This window comes from Lithobates pipiens, unplaced genomic scaffold (assembly GCF_037356315.1).
Source record: "Lithobates pipiens isolate NorthernLeopardFrog02 unplaced genomic scaffold, aLitPip1_a1.2 Scaffold_23, whole genome shotgun sequence".
Taxonomy (NCBI): Eukaryota; Metazoa; Chordata; class Amphibia; order Anura; family Ranidae; genus Lithobates; species Lithobates pipiens.
In genome coordinates, this window is record NW_027507785.1 from 266,490,649 (window position 1) to 266,509,762 (window position 19,114).

Here is a 19,114-nt window from a genome sequence, read left to right on the forward strand (position 1 = left end):
AACAACGGGCACACCTGTCGCATGCCCCTATAAAGACAGAGTCAGAGAGGTCCCCATTAATGCTTAGTCTAGCCATGGGGTTCCTGTATAACAACTGGACGCATCTGATGAAATTATCCCCCAACCCAAATCTCCTTCCTCACTTTTATTTATAAAATAACAAAAACCTCGGGGGATCTAGGACAGTGTCATTCAGTAACAGTGGATGAGACACTAGCTACATCTTTCATGTACTTGGGTTTTAAAAGCCTTCAGAGAAAAGCAAGATTGACAGAAGTACGATACTAGTTGAACGTTGCAATTAAATCTGCTATCAGAGGAACCATTAAGTACTAATAAGTTTTGGCACAACCAATATTATTTAACTGTGAGCATTTGAAGCTTATTAGGAGAGTGGCATGTACAATTCAGCAGTCAACACACAAGAGTGTATGAAGACAAGTCATTTAAGAGTGATGGTGTTAACATGAGAAATAGTAACTTACTGATTAAGGTCTTGGCAATTACTTGTCGGCGTCTCAGAAAAGCAAAAGTAAATCTAATTAGGCCAGGGGAGATGTCGGAAAAGCAATTCCTACTAAGTGAACTATTCCAGTTGTGGTGTGGCACTTTGTATCTAGGTCTTGCACTGGCATATTTAAAACTCAAATCCACCACACTAAAGTCCTGAGAGAAAAGACCTTACAGAGTGCAATGTACAGTACATCACATATGTTACATAGTTGGCAAGATTGAATAAAGACACCAGTTCAACCTGTGTGGGTATGTATTTATGTCCTTACCACTTCCCATATTACTGTATATTTTGTGTTCACTATAAGTCTATCAGTTTATACATTTTATACATCCAACCATGGTAAAGTAAATTAATTCTATTAACGGAAGAAAAAGTCATAATGGCAGCACCCGGCATCCTTAGACTGTCAGACCATTTTCAGCTAAAATCTTCCCCTAAGATTTGTGCGTTTAAGCATTTGGATATGAACATTATTTACGGGTAAAAGGCTCTTTGAGGTACCCAATAGCCCCAAGACTGCAGCTGGGCTCCACCATCTTGGGATGTGATGTCAGCTGCCCCAGAGCTGTCACTCAAGTGACACTTTATAGTAATTCCCTTCACTCTTCTAAAAACACTGCATGTAACCATATAAAATACTTTATCTCCTTTCCTGAAATGTTGTCGGAAGGGTCTAACAATATAAACAAGCATGGCTACCGCTAATCTGTTTAGCCTTCATTATTTTCTGTTACTCTTATTCAGACTTAAAACATCATCATTGTGACTTACAAATGTGCTCATAAGTTTACATTTTGAAGAACACCACAAACTTTTTTCACTCATGGCTAGTGTTTGGCTGAAGCCATTTATTATCAATCAGGTTTACTCTTTAAATCATAATGACTTAATACTGTGTATTGCCGCTTTAACATCAATGACAGCTTTTAGGTCTTTTGTGGTATTTGTGGATGAGGCTCTTCATCTTCTCAGATGGCAAAAAGCCTCTAGTGCCTGTAAATTCTTGGGCTGTCTTGCATTAACTGCACGTCTGAGATCTCCCCAGAGTGGCTCAATGATATTGAGGTCAGGAGACAGATGGCCACTCCAGAACGTTCACATTATTCTGCTGTAGCCAATGAACAGGTCTACTTGTCCTTGTATTTTGGATCATTGTCATGCTGGAATGTCCAAGTACATCCCATGCGCAGCTTCCTGGCTGATGAATGCAATGTTCCTCCAGTACTTTTTGTAAACATACTGCATTCATTTTGCCATCAATTTTGACCAAATTTCCTGTGCCTTTGTAGCTCACACATCCCCAACCTATACACTCGTTTTCCCACAACTGTATAAGCTGCCTGTAGCTGTAACTCTGAACCACCTGAGCAGCAATGATTTAGGATTTCAGGGAATCTGTCAAGTTAGAAATAAGGAAACTGAAATCTCCAACGTGTTTTTAGAGTCAAATCTTCATCTCTTATATCCAGTGTCAGCCTATTTGTGAACTGGGCACCCGTCATAGATTGACACCTTTACTTTACTTGCTCAACGTCTATTTAAATATTACCCATCACAGTTTTCTGACTTTTACGATACAAATGAACAGGATTCTTTAAATAATTAGTAATTAAATGGTTAAGTGTTGCTCCTTTCGATAACATTTGTTTTTGCCATTTGTAAAATATACAATTAGTATATACGTAAATAAGTCACATTTCTTCAACATGTTACCATATACAGTTAGGTCCATATATATTTGGACATAGGCACAATTTTCATACTTTTGACTCTGTACCCCAACAGAATAAAAATTAAAATTAAAAAATCCAAATGAATTTGAAGTGCAGACTTTCAAGTTTAATTCAAGAGGGTTGATATTTATGTTCATGTTCAAGTACAAATTTTACAAACTGCAACTATTTATATTTATACACAGTCCCATTTTCAGGGGCTCAAATGTAATCAGACAAATCAATATAAATCATAAATAAAATGTTAATTTTTAATGCTTTGTTGAGAATATTTTACTTGCAATAACTGCCTGAAGTCTGGAACCCATGGGCATTACCAAAGACTGTGCCCTCCATTCTGATGCTTTGTCAGGCCCTAACTGCAGCCGTGTTCAGTTCTTTTTTTGTGGTTCTTTCTGCCTTTAGCAAGTGAAATGCATGCTCAGTTGAGATCAGGTAATTGACTCTTCCATTCCACTTATTTTCCTTTAAAAGCTCCTGGGTTGCTTTTGCAGATTGCTTTGGACGATTGTCTCTGTATTGTGAAGAGCCGTCCAATCATCTTTGCTGCATTTGGAGGAATCTGGGCTGACAGTATATCTCTAAACACTGCAGAAATCATACGGCTGCTTCTGTCTTCCATCACATCAATATTCACCAATGACTCCGTGCCACTGGAAGCCATGCCATCACACTGCCTCCGCCAAGTTTTACAGATGTTCAAAGCCTTCTCCACACTTTTCTTCCCATCATTCTGGTACAGATTAATCTTAGTTTCATCCGTCCAAAGAATGCTTTTCCAGAACTGGTCTGGCTTTTTTTTTTTTTTTTTTTTTTTTTTTAAGATGATTTCTGGCTAAGTCTAATCTGGCTTTTCTATTCTTCAGGCTTCTGAATGGTTTGCAACTTGCGGGGGAACCCTCTGTATTTGCTCTTGTGAAGTCTTCTCTTGATTGTGAACTTTGACAATGATACGTCCACCCCTTGGAGAGTGCCCTTCACTTGTCTGGATGTTGTGAATGGGTTTTTTTCTTTAACGTAGAGAGGATCCTGCGAACATCCACCACTGTTGTCTTCCATGTACGTCCAAGCCTTTTTATGTTGCTGAGCTCACCAGTGCGTTTTCCTCAGAATGTACCAAACTGTTGATTTGGCCACTCCTAATGGTGCTGCTATCTCTAATGGATTGGTTTAGTTTTTGAAGCCTTACAACGGCCTGTTTTACTTGCATGGACAGCTCCTTTGAATGCATGACGTAGGCTCACAGCAATGGATTCCTAACGCAATTCTTAAGAGCTGTAATTCCTAAACCTTTCATCCAATTTGGATGTACATACCCTCAAATTAAACCAAGAGTGTGCACAGTCATTATATAGCTTGATTATGTTTTGGTTAATATATATATATATATATATATATATATATATATATATATATATTATATATATGGAACTGTATGCTGTACCATTGTGATACGTTGTAGGTTCTGAAAGGACGCTCAAAATGTTAAAAAAAAAAAAAAAAAACATATTGGAAAAGAAGTAGCGTTACAACTTGCAGAGTCTCTCACTTAGAACCAGCAGTTGTCAGGACAACTGATAAGCACACCTTCAAAAACAAGTCAGCAATAGCAGCACCATATTGTTTCCTTTAAGAGGAAAAGCACTACAGTTAAAAGTAAATGAGAAAACCTGGATTTTTAGGAGTTTGCAAGAGAAAGAAAAATGTAATAAAATGCCAAAGCAATAAGAAAAAAAACATTGAGACTGCTTGACATTAAGATTTTGAATTCCATGAACTACTCACCTCTGGCTGAATGGCTTTAAAAACCGGCATATCCATTAGTGTTATCTGACCCTGCAAGAGAAAGCCCAGAGGATTAAGCCTGAAGACTAACCTCATCTAGGAGGTAAACGGGAATCAATGAATCGAAGATGATATATGTTTAAACATATTAGGAGCATGTGAGCCACTCTGTTTTGTTTTCCCTCTGGAGCTCAACTGACATGTTTATACTGGGGTACAGTATAAGTCAGCTGAACAGATCCTGCTGGCAGGGAATACTCATTCTACAAACTTAGACCAAGGTCAGATTGAGTTTGTTGAAAATTAATATTTATGAAATATAACCTATTCTATGGTACAATATATACCAGGCTAATACAGTGATAAATACAATGCATGCAGTCCTGGATCATCTGTAACCCTTAGCATGTCTTCCATGCCTTTCAGAAAGGAGCAAAAACCGGATTTTTAAAACAGCTTACCTGTAAAATCCTTTTCTTGGATGTACATCAGGGGACACAGAGCCATAGTACTTACTATGTGGGTTTATAGGGCCACTGATAGGTGATGGACACTGGCACACCCTAAGGGAAGAAGTGTACTCCCTATATGACCCCTACCACTACTGCGAGTCCTCAGTTTTGTAGCCAAGCAATACGTGTATAGCAAGAAGGGAGGGACCTCTGTGTCCCCTGATGTACATCAAAGAAATGGATTTTACAGGTAAGCGGTTATAAAATCCAGTTTTCTTTTCTTACATCAGTGGACACAGAGCCATAGTACTTACTATGTGGGATGTCCCATAGCAATGGCAACTGAAGGGAGGGAAAACAACAAAGGCCAGAGGACTCATACTGCAGCCTGCAGTATACTGCGCCCCTAAGGCAATATCCTCATGACGTTTATATCAATTTGATAAAATCTGTTAAACGTATGAACCGAAGAACAAGTCACGGCCTTACAGATCTGAGCCATAGAGGCCTGATGATGCACCACCCAAGAGGCACTAATCGCCCTGGAGGAGTGTGCTCTAACATGAGAAGGAAGAATTTCTTCTTTAAGCTGAAGCTTGAACAATCACTTGATGAATCCATTTGGAAAATAGTGGATTTTGACGGGGCCTGTCCACATTTTGGACCCCCTGGCAGTACAAACAAAACATGCGTTTTGCAAACCTGAGCAGTCGCCTTTAAATAGACTCTGATCGTTCTTACTACATCAAGGGAATGTAGTGCCTTCTCTTGCCTACATTGAGGCTCTGGGGAGAAAGAAGGAAGAATAATATCTTGGTTTAAATGAAAACCGGTTACCACTTTTGGTTGAAGTTCAGGATGAGGACATAAAACCACCTCATCCTTATGCATGATCAAATATGGTTCTTTACAAGACAGAGCCACTAGTTCCGATCCTCCTCTAGAAGAAGAAATGGCAAACAGAAAGATTATCCTTTCTTGTCAAAAGGACCAAGGGAATTTCTCGTAAAGGCTCAAACGGCTGATTCAGCAAAGCCGATAAGACCAAAATTTAAATCCCAAGGATTCAGAGGTGCCTTGATAGGAGGATTAATCCGTGTTACCCCCTGAATAAGCTATGCACCAAGATTGGGAAGCAAGAGGCCATTGAATAGAAACGCTGACAAGGCCTGGATCTGGCCCTTGATGGAAGTCGAGGCCAACTTCATTTCAGATCCCATTTTCAGGAATCCTGCCTATGACATATTTCCTGGGCTGCCAACCCCTGGATCCACATCAAAAAACATATGCCTTCCAGACTCTATAGTAAATGATTCTGGAATCCGGCTTCCTGGCATTAATCAAAGTAGACACTACCTGAAGGAGGAGATCGTCCACGACCCTTTATAAAGTGGGCTACAACAGTCTAACCTGTTAAATTTTTCATCCATAAGGTAGGATGGAATACCAGACCTTGTGCAAGAAGGTCTGGCTATAATGGCAGAGTCCAAAGGACTCCTACTGCCATCTTTATGATCTCGGTAAATCAAGATCTTCTGGGACCCACCAGAATCACCTCCTTTCGTTCCTGCTTGATCCTGCGGAGAAGGCACAGAAGTAGCAGAACTGGAGGAAACGCATAGATCAGTAAAAAAAACTGCTGATGCTAATGCGTCTGTTCCGCCTGCTAGCGGAATCCCTTGTTCCAGGCACAAAGTTGTCAACTTTGTTGTTGAATCTGGACGAGAATAGGTCCATGTCCAGAATACCCCATGTCTCAAATACCGCTAGGAAGATGTCAGGGTGAAGAGACCATTCTCCCGGAAATAATTGTTGGCGACTCAAGTAGTCCGTCTGCCACCACTCTATTCCTGGAATGAAAATTGCTGATAAGCAAGGAACGTTGTGTTTTGCCCAAGCTAGAACATTATTCATCTCTTTTTGGGCTGCACAAATTCCCGTGCCCCCTGGTGATTAATGTAAGCCACAGCTGTGGCCTTGTCAGACTGAATCCTGACAGGACAATCCCATAGTCTGACCGTCCAAGATTCTAGGGCCAGACGTACTGTCCGAACCTTCCAAAATGTTGATAGGCAGGGTCCTCTAACCTGGACCATCTCCCCTGGACAGAATCTTCTTCCAGGGCTGCTACCCAGCCAAGAAGGCTGGCATCTGTTAACACTTTCTAGGATACAGGTAGAAAAGATTTTCCCTTTTGCTGGATAACCACCAATTTAGGCTCTGACTTGCGTCGGGAGCCAAGCGTATTGGAAAAAACCAAGGCCTGAATCTTTTTATTCCATACCGACAGGATGGCGTTTTAAAGCAGTCTTGAGTAAAAACTGCGCATAAGGGACGGCCTCGAAGGAGGCCACCATTTCCCCTTTTCTTTGATAAGTTGAATTAGTCCTACAATGGGACAGATTCTTGCCTGGGGTAAGAAAAAAAACTTCTTCTATATGGTATCTATAACCAGCCCCAAGTACTGTTATCTCCTTGATGTTTTAAGGAGGATTTTTCTAGGTTGAGTATCCAACCCAGAGATTCCAGGTAGTTTACAGTTGTGATCAGACTCTGGTTTAGATCTGAGACTGAATGATTAAAAGGTAGATTGTCTAAAATAGGCTAGGACCCTTATGCCTTGAGCCCTTAATCTGGCTAAAGGTGGTGCCAGAATCTTTCAGACTACCCGTGGTGCCGTGGCTAAACCGAATGGCAGGGCCACAACGGAAAATTATGATTTTATATTTCAAAGCGCAGACATTTCTGGTTAGCGGGAAATATTGGCAGGTGGAGATATGCATCTTTGATATCGATTGAAGCCAAAACTCTCCTCCTTGCAGGATGGACACAACTGATCGGATTGACTCAATGTGAAAGGATCGGATGTTTAATTGCCGATTCAGATCTTTGAGATCTAGAATGGGTCTTACCTCTCTGGTTCTGGAACCGTGAAAGGTTTGAATCAAAACCTGTGCCCTGTTCCACTAAGGGAACCTCTGATATCACGACTGGGATAATGGATGATCCAGAGCCAGAAAAAGAGAAAACTGCAGAAGCCACCTCTGTCTTGACATTGTTTCCGACAGATCTTTTGGAGACATGCAGGAGCCTTCCCCCCATCCGCGCGAGCGGGGGCGCTCCTTCATGAGGAGGCTTTAGCAGCCTGCTTTGTGGACTTTCTGCCCCAATATCTCTTCTGACCCTGGTGCTGCCCTTGGACCTGACGGTTGAGGCCTGGCACAGGAGACGCAGTGCGCTTAAAGGAGAAATATTTGAACTTCTTTACTGGTAAAAGAGAGCTTTCCCATTAGAGATCCTTTGGATTTATTTTATCCAGATCGTCTTCAAATAGCCGTTCACTATAAAAAAAGGAGAACTGGCTAGGAGCTTTTTACAGGGTGCTTCGGCTGACCAATCTTTCAGCCATAAAAACTCTGAGAATGCACAAGTCCAAGCATAAGCCGTGAGGCTTAAATGATAGAATCTTTCATAGCATCTACTGTGAAACAGTGAGTCTATACGCCAGTCCATTGCTGGGACTACTGATCAGGCAGAATCTTAAGTATCTCCAATTGCAGCAAGAACCGGCTGCACTACAGAAGTTGCTAAAGACATGTTGCTTTTAGAAAGAAGTTCCCACTTTTTATCTGTTGGATCCTTCAACATCAGTGCATTATCCACCGGACATGTGAGATTCTTGCTCACTGAGGCGATTGCAGCATCAATTGCTGGAACCCCCCATTTCTTATAGAAATCCTTTCCATAGGAAAAAAAAAAAGTGGAGAATTTCTTAGAGGGATAATATTGTTTAACCGGATGTTCCCATTCAGAATATATAAGCTTTTTAAGCCATGCATGAATAGGAAAAAACATCCCCAGATGGGGGAGGTTATAATGAACCCAAATTAGAGGTGGGTTCCTCAAGAGCCTGCACAGCAGGCAGCAGAAAGGTTGAACTAATCAATTTAGTAAGGGAGTGCACAAGCAACCTGTCTTGTGACGCTACTCCTATATTAAGATCCTCGGAAGAGGATAAATAAGCATCTTCCAAATATTTGGGAAGATCTACCTGATGCCCAGCCTCCTGCACCTCAATAAGAGGGTCCTGAGCACTAGATGGGAATTGGCTGTTTAGCCCCACTATGGGGAGATGATATAGCATCAATCTTCTTTCCAAATGACAAATGGTAGAAGAAGAAAAATCTCTTGTGCGATATATACAGGGACTGAAGTATCTAGTGCAGCTACAACAGTTCCCCCTGACGGCTCCATCTTACCAGCCGCATTCCTCTCAGAGGAGGATGACATTTTGGAAATGGTTTTAGTTTATAGTGAAACCATTGACCTTCAGAACCCTTAGAGGAGTTTCTGGTCCCATTACCACTCATAGCCTGAAGCATAAAGCAGAGGCTCTACCAGCAAAAGAACATACACTGCTAGGCTATAGTCCAGCGCTAATAGCTGCTATTAATCCTAGCCCGGTAAAGTATAATCTGTCAAAGGGAAATGCCTGTGTCACTAACTTGAAAGAAGCCATCCTCCTGCTCTGTCCCTCCACAGCCAGCAGCAGCAACACACATACAGTGCTTTAACAACTTCCTGCACGTGTTGCCGTCGTCTGATGCCGTTAGCCACGCCCTTCCGCCCGCGCAGCGTCTTGTGGAACAGCAGACATGGTGGGGGGGTAATCCTCCGCTGAATGGCTGGCGCGTTTTTTTTTTTTTTAAACAAAAAGGAAACTGCTTTGGCATGTCAATCCCCTGAAGGGGGGGGGGGGGGGAACACTGGGGTGCAGTAGGCGAACCAGACCCCCCTTTTTACCGGAGGATCTGCTTGTGGCCGGAGGAGAGGAGAAATGAATGTGGCGTTTCCAGCAGCAGTTCGGTGAGTGCCCAATACAGCCCCCAGTGGTGACACATAAGCATGACAGCATTATACATAGAAGGAGAAATTCCTGAGAAAATCTCCCTTACCTTTCCTCGCAGCAGGATTATCTGAGATAAAACCCAATCTTCACCCTTTACGGTAGGCTCCGAAATCTTCAGGTTACCCACAATCCTGGACCTGCGACAGCACCCTGCCAGTAAAAAAACTTTATGGCCTTACTACCAAAAAGTACTGAATCCCAGGGTCCAGCTCTCTAAAAGAGAAAAGTGTTCGCAAGCAAAACCTTGTTTCTTCGGACACGAGGCCCAGGTACCATCCATTTAGCCCATGAAAAGGACATCAGAACGGATCCGGTCACCATGGCTAGCCCCAGCAAGGAAGCTTTCAGTGGAGCTCGGCACAGCACATCTTTACTCGTGACCAACACCTTAGACACTAGTGAAAAAACCGAATCCAAGTAGTGGGAGGGGTTATATAGGGAGTACACTTCTTGCCTTAGGGCGTACCAGTGTCCATCACCTATCAGTGGCGCTATAACCCCATATAGTAAGTACTATGGCTCTGTGTCCCGATGTAAGAAAAGAAAGTGTATTGGGCTTCAACATTCAAGACAATGCTATTGTCTGCCAATCTCCAAGAAAGAACAGTATGAAATGAATTCACTAACATGAAGTTTCCGACTATAAGTCTGTCAACACTCAGATCTTATACAATTTTACTGTGACTAGTTCAATCATTTAAGCCCCAACTCACCTGTTTTTGACAACGTGTGACTGCACATAAAATGGGTCTGAGGTAATACCAACTAATGGCTCAGTAAGTGTTGTGTCTAATTTCTGATTTCTTTTGCAGCAACCTCAAGACTGCATGGGACTGCATGTGGTATTAATACTGTTATACTATATAATACTGTTTATAGGAGTTTAGATTTAGTTTAAGGGCTGCAGAACCCCATTGTAAGTTTTTGAGATACATGTTCATCCCCTTTAAACATGTCTAAACCGTCATAGAAAAAAAAAAAAACCTACAAAAAATGAAATTTAAGCACAATATGAAAAATGGTATGTTAGCCCTTCTCCAGCTGCAAACAGGCGTCAGCCTTAAACCTGAGGAGCCAGACTGACCTACAGGTGGGTTGGGGGGGGGGGGAGGGGGGTATAACTGCTTTCATAGGAAGAATAAAAAAAAAAAAAAAGTACAAATATCTTAGGGAAGAATCTGCAAGAATCTGACTGCTCACAATGTTTATGATAACTTTTTACCTCTGACGGGGAGAAATGGTGAAGATATAAGGTTTTCAAATTTGAAAGCCAATATCAGCTCATAATTCTCAAGTTATTAACCCCTTCTAAGGTCGTCCCCTAGTAATGGCGGTAAAAAAATGTCCTAGTGGGAGTAAATAAGGCCCACTATTAGGTGGACGACGAGTGCCCCATCATTGGTGTCAGCGGGAGGACCAGTGCCCCATCATTGGTGTCAGCGGGAGGACCAGTGCCCCATCATTGGTGTCAGCGGGAGGACCAGTGCCCCATCATTGGTGTCAGCGGGAGGACCAGTGCCCCATCATTGGTGTCAGCGGGAGGACCAGTGCCCCATCATTGGTGTCAGCGGGAGGACCAGTGCCCCATCATTGGTGTCAGCGGGAGGACCAGTGCCCCATCATTGGTGTCAGCGGGAGGACCAGTGCCCCATCATTGGTGTCAGCGGGAGGACCAGTGCCCCATCATTGGTGTCAGCGGGCGGACCAGTGCCCCATCATTGGTGTCAGCGGGCGGACCAGTGCCCCATCATTGGTGTCAGCGGGCGGACCAGTGCCCCATCATTGGTGTCAGCGGGCGGACCAGTGCCCCATCATTGGTGTCAGCGGGAGGACCAGTGCCCCATCATTGGTGTCAGCGGGAGGACCAGTGCCCCATCATTGGTGTCAGCGGGAGGACCAGTGCCCCATCATTGGTGTCAGCGGGAGGACCAGTGCCCCATCATTGGTATTAGTAGGACGAATAGTGCTTCATTGTTGATGTCAGCGATAGGAATTAGGCCCCACTGTTGCTGACAGCAGGGTCAATAATGCCCCAAGAGGTTGGATATAAGTAACCAAAAGGGCCGCAGTTTGGAGACCACTAGTGTAGATAGTGCATCATAACTTCAATACCTGATGCCTTGCTGACATACCAAACTTTCATTAAAATAAAGAAAAAAACATTTAGATGCTGTACATCAGGATGAGCCAGGGAAAACAAAGCTGGTGAAAGCTAAAAATTGAGAAAGGTAAAAAAGGTATAGAGGGGGGGAAAAAATAAAAATAAAGGGAGGAAATGGGGAGGGGGGGGGGGGGGGACGACAGTAACTCCCAACAATTGGGGGCCTTTGAAAAATGGCCAAAGTTTAGGTTACCAAGCTATCAATGAGTACCGTTTATGCAGAGGTTTAAGTCTGAGTAACCAAGAAAAACATGAATGTATTGTAGACCCGAGAGCCCCATGTTTTGTAGAACTGTTCCCCTGTTTCAAAGCTGCTGTTAATCGCTCTCATTGATAAAATTTACCACAGCTATCCACTGGCCAATTGTTGGGGGGGCCCGATTATTCAAATTTTGTGGAATACATACTTTAGGTGCATTAAGCAGGTGGATGAGTGGGGATTCTCTTGTATTTATGCCTTGAAAGTGGAGTTAGATGAAGCAAGCAAGTCTCTGGATTGTTCTCTATAGAGTTATTGGTTAACTTAAAGCTCAGACTTTATATTGGGACCCCGAAGGGATCACCAGTGAAATGATGTGGGAGTGGAGTAGGATAACGCAAGACAACTCGGTTTAGGCAGAACCGATAGCATGATGCCTATCAAGGGGTGGGATTTAATGTTTTGTGGCAGGGCCAAGGTGTGCAACAGAAGGGTGTGCAACGGAAATGGAGACATATCCTACTCTAGCCAAACCCAGCCCTTCTCCGAGGTGTGCTTGATCCAGGCCAAGATTCTCGTTAAGTGTGCAGCATAACAATATTTAATTGGATCTGATACCTTCACTCTTATTTGTCAGGGCCAAAAGACATTATAAAATTAGTTTAGTTTTATAGCCCCAGGGAAAGTTCAAAAGTTCTGCTTCTATAGCTCAGAGGAACAAGCGTAGAATGGCCACTGGTGGGTCTACAAGAGGTACAACAGTCTCAGTAGAACAGTCATCTTGAAGGTGGTGTTCCTACAAAACCAAGTGAAAGTTTGTTGATGCCAGTGTTTGAGGTCCGCTTTACTCGTTGCCAGCTAAGAGACAAAGTTTGGCTGCATATCTTCTGGGATAGATAGGGCAAGGTAGGTACCCAAACATTTGATTTCGTTACAAACCCACGAAAAAAAGGAAAGCTGTGCTGAATTCTTTGCATTGTTTCAGGGGGTAAGTTCATGTTTAAGGTTTCAGATTAGTGCATTCGTTTTATAATTGGAGATGGCTGGCCACAAAAAACAGGTTGTCGGTGTAGGCTGTGACCATCTGATGTGCACTAAAAAAGTATTTAATAGTGTTGCGCTACGTTCACTAAACATGCAAAGCAACTCAAATTATCAAGAGAGAATGACCTCAACAAACACAGCATCTCAAAATAACCCTTTGTATTTAAAAACACACTAAAAGTGCTTATCCCAAAGTTAGACCCACAGAAGGCTATTATAGGGAGTCATAACAGTATACATATTAAAAAAAAAAAAAAACCCCACACAAACAGTACAAAGAACTCCAATTTAAATTATGTACTTTTATTACAGTAAGTGATACCACCACACCAGTGCTGAAAATCCTGCACAATAATGAAAATTATCTGATGTGCACTACCACTGTGAATACTACTCCCTAGATGCCTGGGTTATCTCTGATATGTCAGGGTCTTCAAAACGAACACAAAAACCGATGCAAGAGAGGACATCTCAGTTGTAAAGCAGTGTTGAAGCTTGTGTGCATCCTTAAATATTCCATGGCTGTAAACATGCAGACTTCAATTGTCCGTCTCCTTTATATGGTGGATAGGGATTATAGCAGTTTAAAGAGGATTTTTTCCGTTTTTTATTAGGCTCACAGGAAGTGACAAAGACACAAATTTATGGCAGGATCAGCAGGTATTTTCTGTACTGATTATACAGTATTTTTTTTTTCTTAAAAAGGGAAAACGAATGCAACTACTAATTCAAGAGAACAGAAAGCAGCAAACAAGGCTTTGTTTTTGGGTTTAGCTGAAACTTTGTTAGGTTTGTGTTAAATCTCACCTTCAAAAGTTGTCCCCAAACCCAGTGATCACGTTGGGGAATTTTTCGTTTGTTTTTCTACAGATCACTGTCAAATTTTCAATTACGCTCAAGTCCCTGTTAGAGTGAATTTCCCTAAAGGTTGCAATGCCAGCTATACAAACCCAAAAGTGGGTGCAACACTTTCCCATTCTATTAAAATAAAGTCCAAATGAATGGGCTGCCTAAACGCAATGCACAGGGTGTAATTTAGTGTGCATTAAACACATCAAAATGAACATAAGTAGCAGGAAAGTCCCATAAACAACTGGCTTAGAAATGAAATGTACAATCCCCAAAATGCTCAGAGATTTATAGCAAATAAAGTTGAAATTGGTCCTTGGTAAGAATAATAAAAAAAAGAAGATAGAATGCATGGAATATGTGGCGCCAGCTAACATTTCAAGTTACAGCTAGTTCATTTTACAATAGTATCAGTTTCAATAAGAAATCGAGACCCCAGGCAAAAAGTAGCTTAAAACAGTCTAAACCAATTACCAAACAAACATACATATTTAAAGTGCAGCACATTAATCTTCACCTACTCCCAGGCAGGTGGGAGTGTAATGGATTTCAGATTAATACAGTAGCCCCAGTACAGAAGGCGTGTTGTGCATTTATTTTCTAGAATACTAAACAAAGCGCATTTAACAGGAGGGAAGACAGAGTATAACAATGTCAAACTAAACAGCACTTACGGCATATTCCTCTGGAGTGACCATGAGGACGTCAAACACGACAGCATCAAAGCTTTTCTTTAGAGCAGCAGAGTCTTTATCACTCAGGGATTCTGAGCTGCTGCTTTTCTGTCAAAGAGAAAGCATATATTAGTCAGCGCAGTCTCTGTAAGACAACACAAATGGAGGTTAAGCCTATAGGAAATCCACAAGTAATGCATACAAGAAACTTCATTTTTGGTATGGTGAAGAATCAGCAAAACAAAATGATGCTAATCCCACTATCCCCATCGACTTTTCTATAGTGTACAAAAGTACATTTAATATGGTGTCATCAGGGAACACATTTTGAGTTTACAGTTTACCTTAAAATAAACCTGTGGCCAGAATTCAGACTTTAACGTATACGATAACTTTTGGGTTATCGTATAACATGTTTCATGCTCCACCTTTTTAGGGTGGAAAATATAATAGTTCCCACTCCTGCAGCTTCTCCCCGATTTCTCTAATTGTGACAGCAGACCAGGAATCTTTTCCTCACACCCACTGTCACAATTTGAAAGGAATATGGCTCTGCCCACACGGCCACGTTATTCATTCACAGAGTTTTGTGAATGAATGAGCTACAAGCACCTACAGACTTTGTGGCTTACGTCTTGTAGTTCTCAATGAACTACAAGGGCACTGGGTGAGCACTACACAGTCTGCAGGAGCCTGAGATTGCAAACCTGATCTTAATCCAGACATCACCAATCTCCTTATCCCTACTGTAATTGAGAATCTGGTAATAACCTGCAGAGAGCTCAACAGTAACCATCACCTTCATTCACTGGCCCAAAAAAAAAAAAAAGTCACTAGGAGTTCTGGGAACTTCCAGTCTGTTTTTTATGCCATTGTCCACTCACTTATAGGTGGCGCATACCCAGGTAGTTAGGATTTATAACCTGCAACTGTCCCATCATGTACGAAAAAGAAAACAACCTTTTTGTGCCCTAGTGGGATCCATGCCTCTTTGCTTAACAATGGCCAAGATAGGATTTAAGCCATAAAAAGGAGAGCAACGTTTGTAATGAGTTGGCTGATTTCTTGACTAAAGTTCCATACAGGCCAAATGGCAGCAGACATCAGCAGGGTTAAATAGAAGCCGACCGAGCATGCTGGATCGGCCCCCTCCCTTTTCTAACCTGTCAGGCTGTATGTTCGGCTAAGGGGCTGGTATAGATTTAGAGAGGGACCACACTTTTTCCAGATTTTTTTTTAACTGATGGAATTTTTTTTTTTTTTACTTTTAGTCAGCAGGGAACCTCAACTCAGCTGTTAAGGATGTGGCAGCTGCCCGCTCAACATCCAGGTTGTTTACTGGTTGTGAAGGATGCCAGGATCACCAATTTACCGTATGCAGTGCTTTTTTTTGTGAATTGACTTTCACTCTTGTCTTAGGCGGTATTTACAGAGTATTATTGATTTAATAAATACATCATAAAGCAGTAGTGAACTGACTTTTTCAGGACTGCATGTGGTGTTTGGGAAAACACCTAAATACTGCATGTGATCTGGTTCTGTGAATGGATCCCACTAATCTGTATACTTCTCTGAAGGCCTTTGCTGAACTGCCTCCTGTCTTATAGCAAAGTAATTTAAATTTGGAATAATTACAGACACCTCCTGCTATTTTTATGCATAGACGGGTCACTTTGTTTTGTTTCCACACCAGAGATTTTAAGACATGTCTTCTGTGAAAACCACTTCTAACAAGACTTTTCCTGATGACTATGAATGTGTTTCAGAGTCTCACTGGTTTCTGTCATATTATGAGATGGTGTCACTTGACACTTTCCACTTGCAAATTGGGTCAGCATGATGCGTCTCATCTGATGAGCCAAGCTTCCTTTGTGACCACTGCGTTTTGGGCCCTCAACTTTGCCTGTTTCTTTGTGCTTCTGCAGTAGAGCTTGAGCAGCAAATATGGAAACCCCCATATTCCTTGAAATGTATGCCTTGGAGAGAATTAACTGAAAGATCACTGTCTTGTTCTGCTTGATCCTGCCACTGTGTATTTTACAAATTTCAAAAGGGTATACTAGGTGTAAATGGTAACAATACAGTTTACAAAAAAAGGCACTGGAAGTGACAATAAAGTGACAAAGTGGGCTCCAAGGGAAAGTAGTTTACAAAGAAAGCAAAAAGATTAATAGCATAGAATCATTGCGGTTTAACCAGGCCACCAATGGTAGCAATTTATTAGGAAAATGGCCACTGCGTTTAGCAATATTGAGGCTCAAGCACACTACAGCTCAAAATAAAAAATAAAAAGAGGTGAGGACAAGGAAACCATTGGGTTCAGTCAGGCACTCTCGATTGGAAAATTAGAGTGAAAAAAGGAAGCGGTCCAATTTCATGTGGCTATTATATTCAAGCCACGGAAACCATATTTTGAGAGACGTAAATGAGCGTTAAGTATTGCAGTAAGTTTCACATACATTATGATGTCCATGATCCTTTTTTTCAGTTCCACAAAATAAAGGGTTTGTTTCTTTGGCTAAAGCTTAGAAGAAACTTACTATTGGAAAGAGCAAAAAAAAAAAAAGGCAAAAAGTTCCCAGGGATTCCGTGTCAGGTTGCAGTTCAAGGCTGACCTAATCAGTTTATAAACACAGATCAAGAATCGCTAGTCTTAGGACAATGCTACCAGATATGTTAGTGCTGGACAACCTTGAAAGCAGGCCAAGGTGGCAAATTTGGCAATGTGAGTAGGAGTCCTGTATCAATGAGAGATCAATTGATAGAACTTCTCTTGAGCCAATGTTAGGTTAGCATTTTGCTACAGTGATTCAAATCTTATTCAAATTGGCTTGGTCCAAGGTTTTCCAGGGTCTTTTACCATTTTCCCATATAATGGAGTATTGACAAACCTGCACAAATCAGTGAGGGATGTGTGTAGGACAGAGACAGGACTTGAAAAATTAGCATTTTTTTTTTTTTAAACAGCGATTTTCAAAAGGCTTAATTGTGTATTTTTACCTACATGTTATTTTGTAGATTAATCGCCAGCTTAGTATTTATTCATGCTCTTGACCGTATGTCTAAAATCCTTGAAACAAGACTAAACCCATCAATTTTAAGGTTTTCCAAAAGATTTAAATTCAAGGCGTGCTGTAAATGACAAATGTCAAGAATTGTTTGTGTTCTCAACCGATCTGCCGAGCCATCAAATGGCTGGTGTCACAACTGATCACATTGCACCATGGCAACTGCAAATCAAGCAGAGGCTAAGATGGCAATGCCCTTGGCTGTAAAGGATAGGAGTGTTCCACTTTAACTGTGTGCAAGTGTACCTAGAATTGATGCTTGTTTAAAACGCAAATAGTGGACATGCCAAATATTAATCCGATTTAGGTTCCTTTCTGCCTATGCACTTTGCAGGTTGCAATTAACTATTAATTTCAATATTTTTAAATCATCTTCACTTTAGTAATAAAGCACAATCACAGTGAAGTGCTGCAAAGCAGGAAGCAGTGACCAAACATTCAAATAGCTAATGTGGTTTTCCTATACACTTGAAGAGGAAGTAAACTTGCTCTGCTGACATTTACCTGTAGGTAAGCCTATAATAAGACTTACCTATATAGGTTAGAGCTGCACAATTAATCATTAAGAATCGAAATCGCAATCTTTTTGCCTTCCCGATCTTTAAAAAAAAGCATGTCACGATCTAACAAGTGCAGAGAGTTCTCACAGCTGGAAAAAAAAAATCCAGGCAGCCTGACAAGTTTTATTACAACACAAGAATAAGTAGAAACCAAGTATTTTTTTTGTTCTTTTATCAAAGGAAAGTACTCTGGCATGTAGACAAGGGAAGTTTAACCATTTAAAGACCAAGCCTTTTGACATTTGTTGCTTACAAGTAAAAATAACCATTTTCTGCTAGAAAATTACTTGGAACACCCAAACATGATATTGTTTTTAGCAGAGAATAAATGGAATAAAATGGTGGTTGTTGCAATATTTTATGTCACACAGTATGTGTGCAGCGGTTTTTCAAACGCAATTTATTATATTTTTTTACAATACACTTAAAAAAAAAATTAAAGTTAGCCCATCTTTTTTGTATAATGTGAAAAAAAGATGTTACACTGCGATAATCGTGATCTTTATTCTAAGCAAAATAAGGGTCGTCCCTTCTGAGCCCTGTGCCGTAAAAGGCAAATCCTGTGCGCATGCATGGGAGTGATATCATGGCGGCTCTGGCCAGCCAGAGTCCATGACCTGCAAGATGGGTGAAATAGCTGGCGATGGAACAGCTTTGTTTTAAGGCAAGTTTTGCATAATCTGCTAGTATGAGATGCATACTAGCACATTATGACTTTACCTTGCAGGAAAAAAAAAAAAAACACGTCCAGTTTAATACTGATTTTAGTGTTAACATTCATATTCTGTTCAGATCAGAAACATATCCATGAGGATACCTTTTTCTTAATTGTGGTTAGAAGTCATTCACATCAAATTATGCTGTTTACCTCGGAAACATTAGCAGTGAGAGCAGCATTGCTCGACTGTCCGTTCATTAGGTCCATTCTTCCAGCACCATTAGTGCTTGCTCCCTCCTCAAAGTGAGCGTGGACTGTTAATCATCTCATCTCCACGGATGCAGGAGCATCATTATCATCCTGCAAAGAAAACACAGAGCAGGAAAAAAAAAAAAAGAATTTCAGTTAACACTCATTTAAGAATTTAGACTAAAGCAGTATGAAGTACAATAGCTCTAGCAGTTTAGAACACTCCTTTTACTCATTTTCTGTACATGTTGAGAAT

The 19,114-nt window shown here is 41.3% G+C and overlaps 1 protein-coding gene across 5 annotated transcripts in view; it reads right to left on the reverse strand.

The window, feature by feature from the left end:
• Positions 1 to 19,114, reverse strand: part of RALGPS2 (Ral GEF with PH domain and SH3 binding motif 2) — a 342,255-nt gene that overhangs the window by 209,219 nt on the left and 113,922 nt on the right. For all 5 annotated transcript variants that reach the window (XM_077453154.1, XM_077453152.1, XM_077453150.1 and 2 more), the window contains 3 exons: positions 18,820 to 18,969; positions 14,324 to 14,431; positions 4,036 to 4,086 (listed from right to left, as the gene is read on the reverse strand). In XM_077453154.1, the coding sequence (XP_077309280.1) occupies positions 4,036 to 4,086; positions 14,324 to 14,431; positions 18,820 to 18,876 (216 nt within the window). In that variant the 5' untranslated portion in view covers positions 18,877 to 18,969. The remainder of the gene's footprint in view (positions 1 to 4,035; positions 4,087 to 14,323; positions 14,432 to 18,819; positions 18,970 to 19,114) is intronic.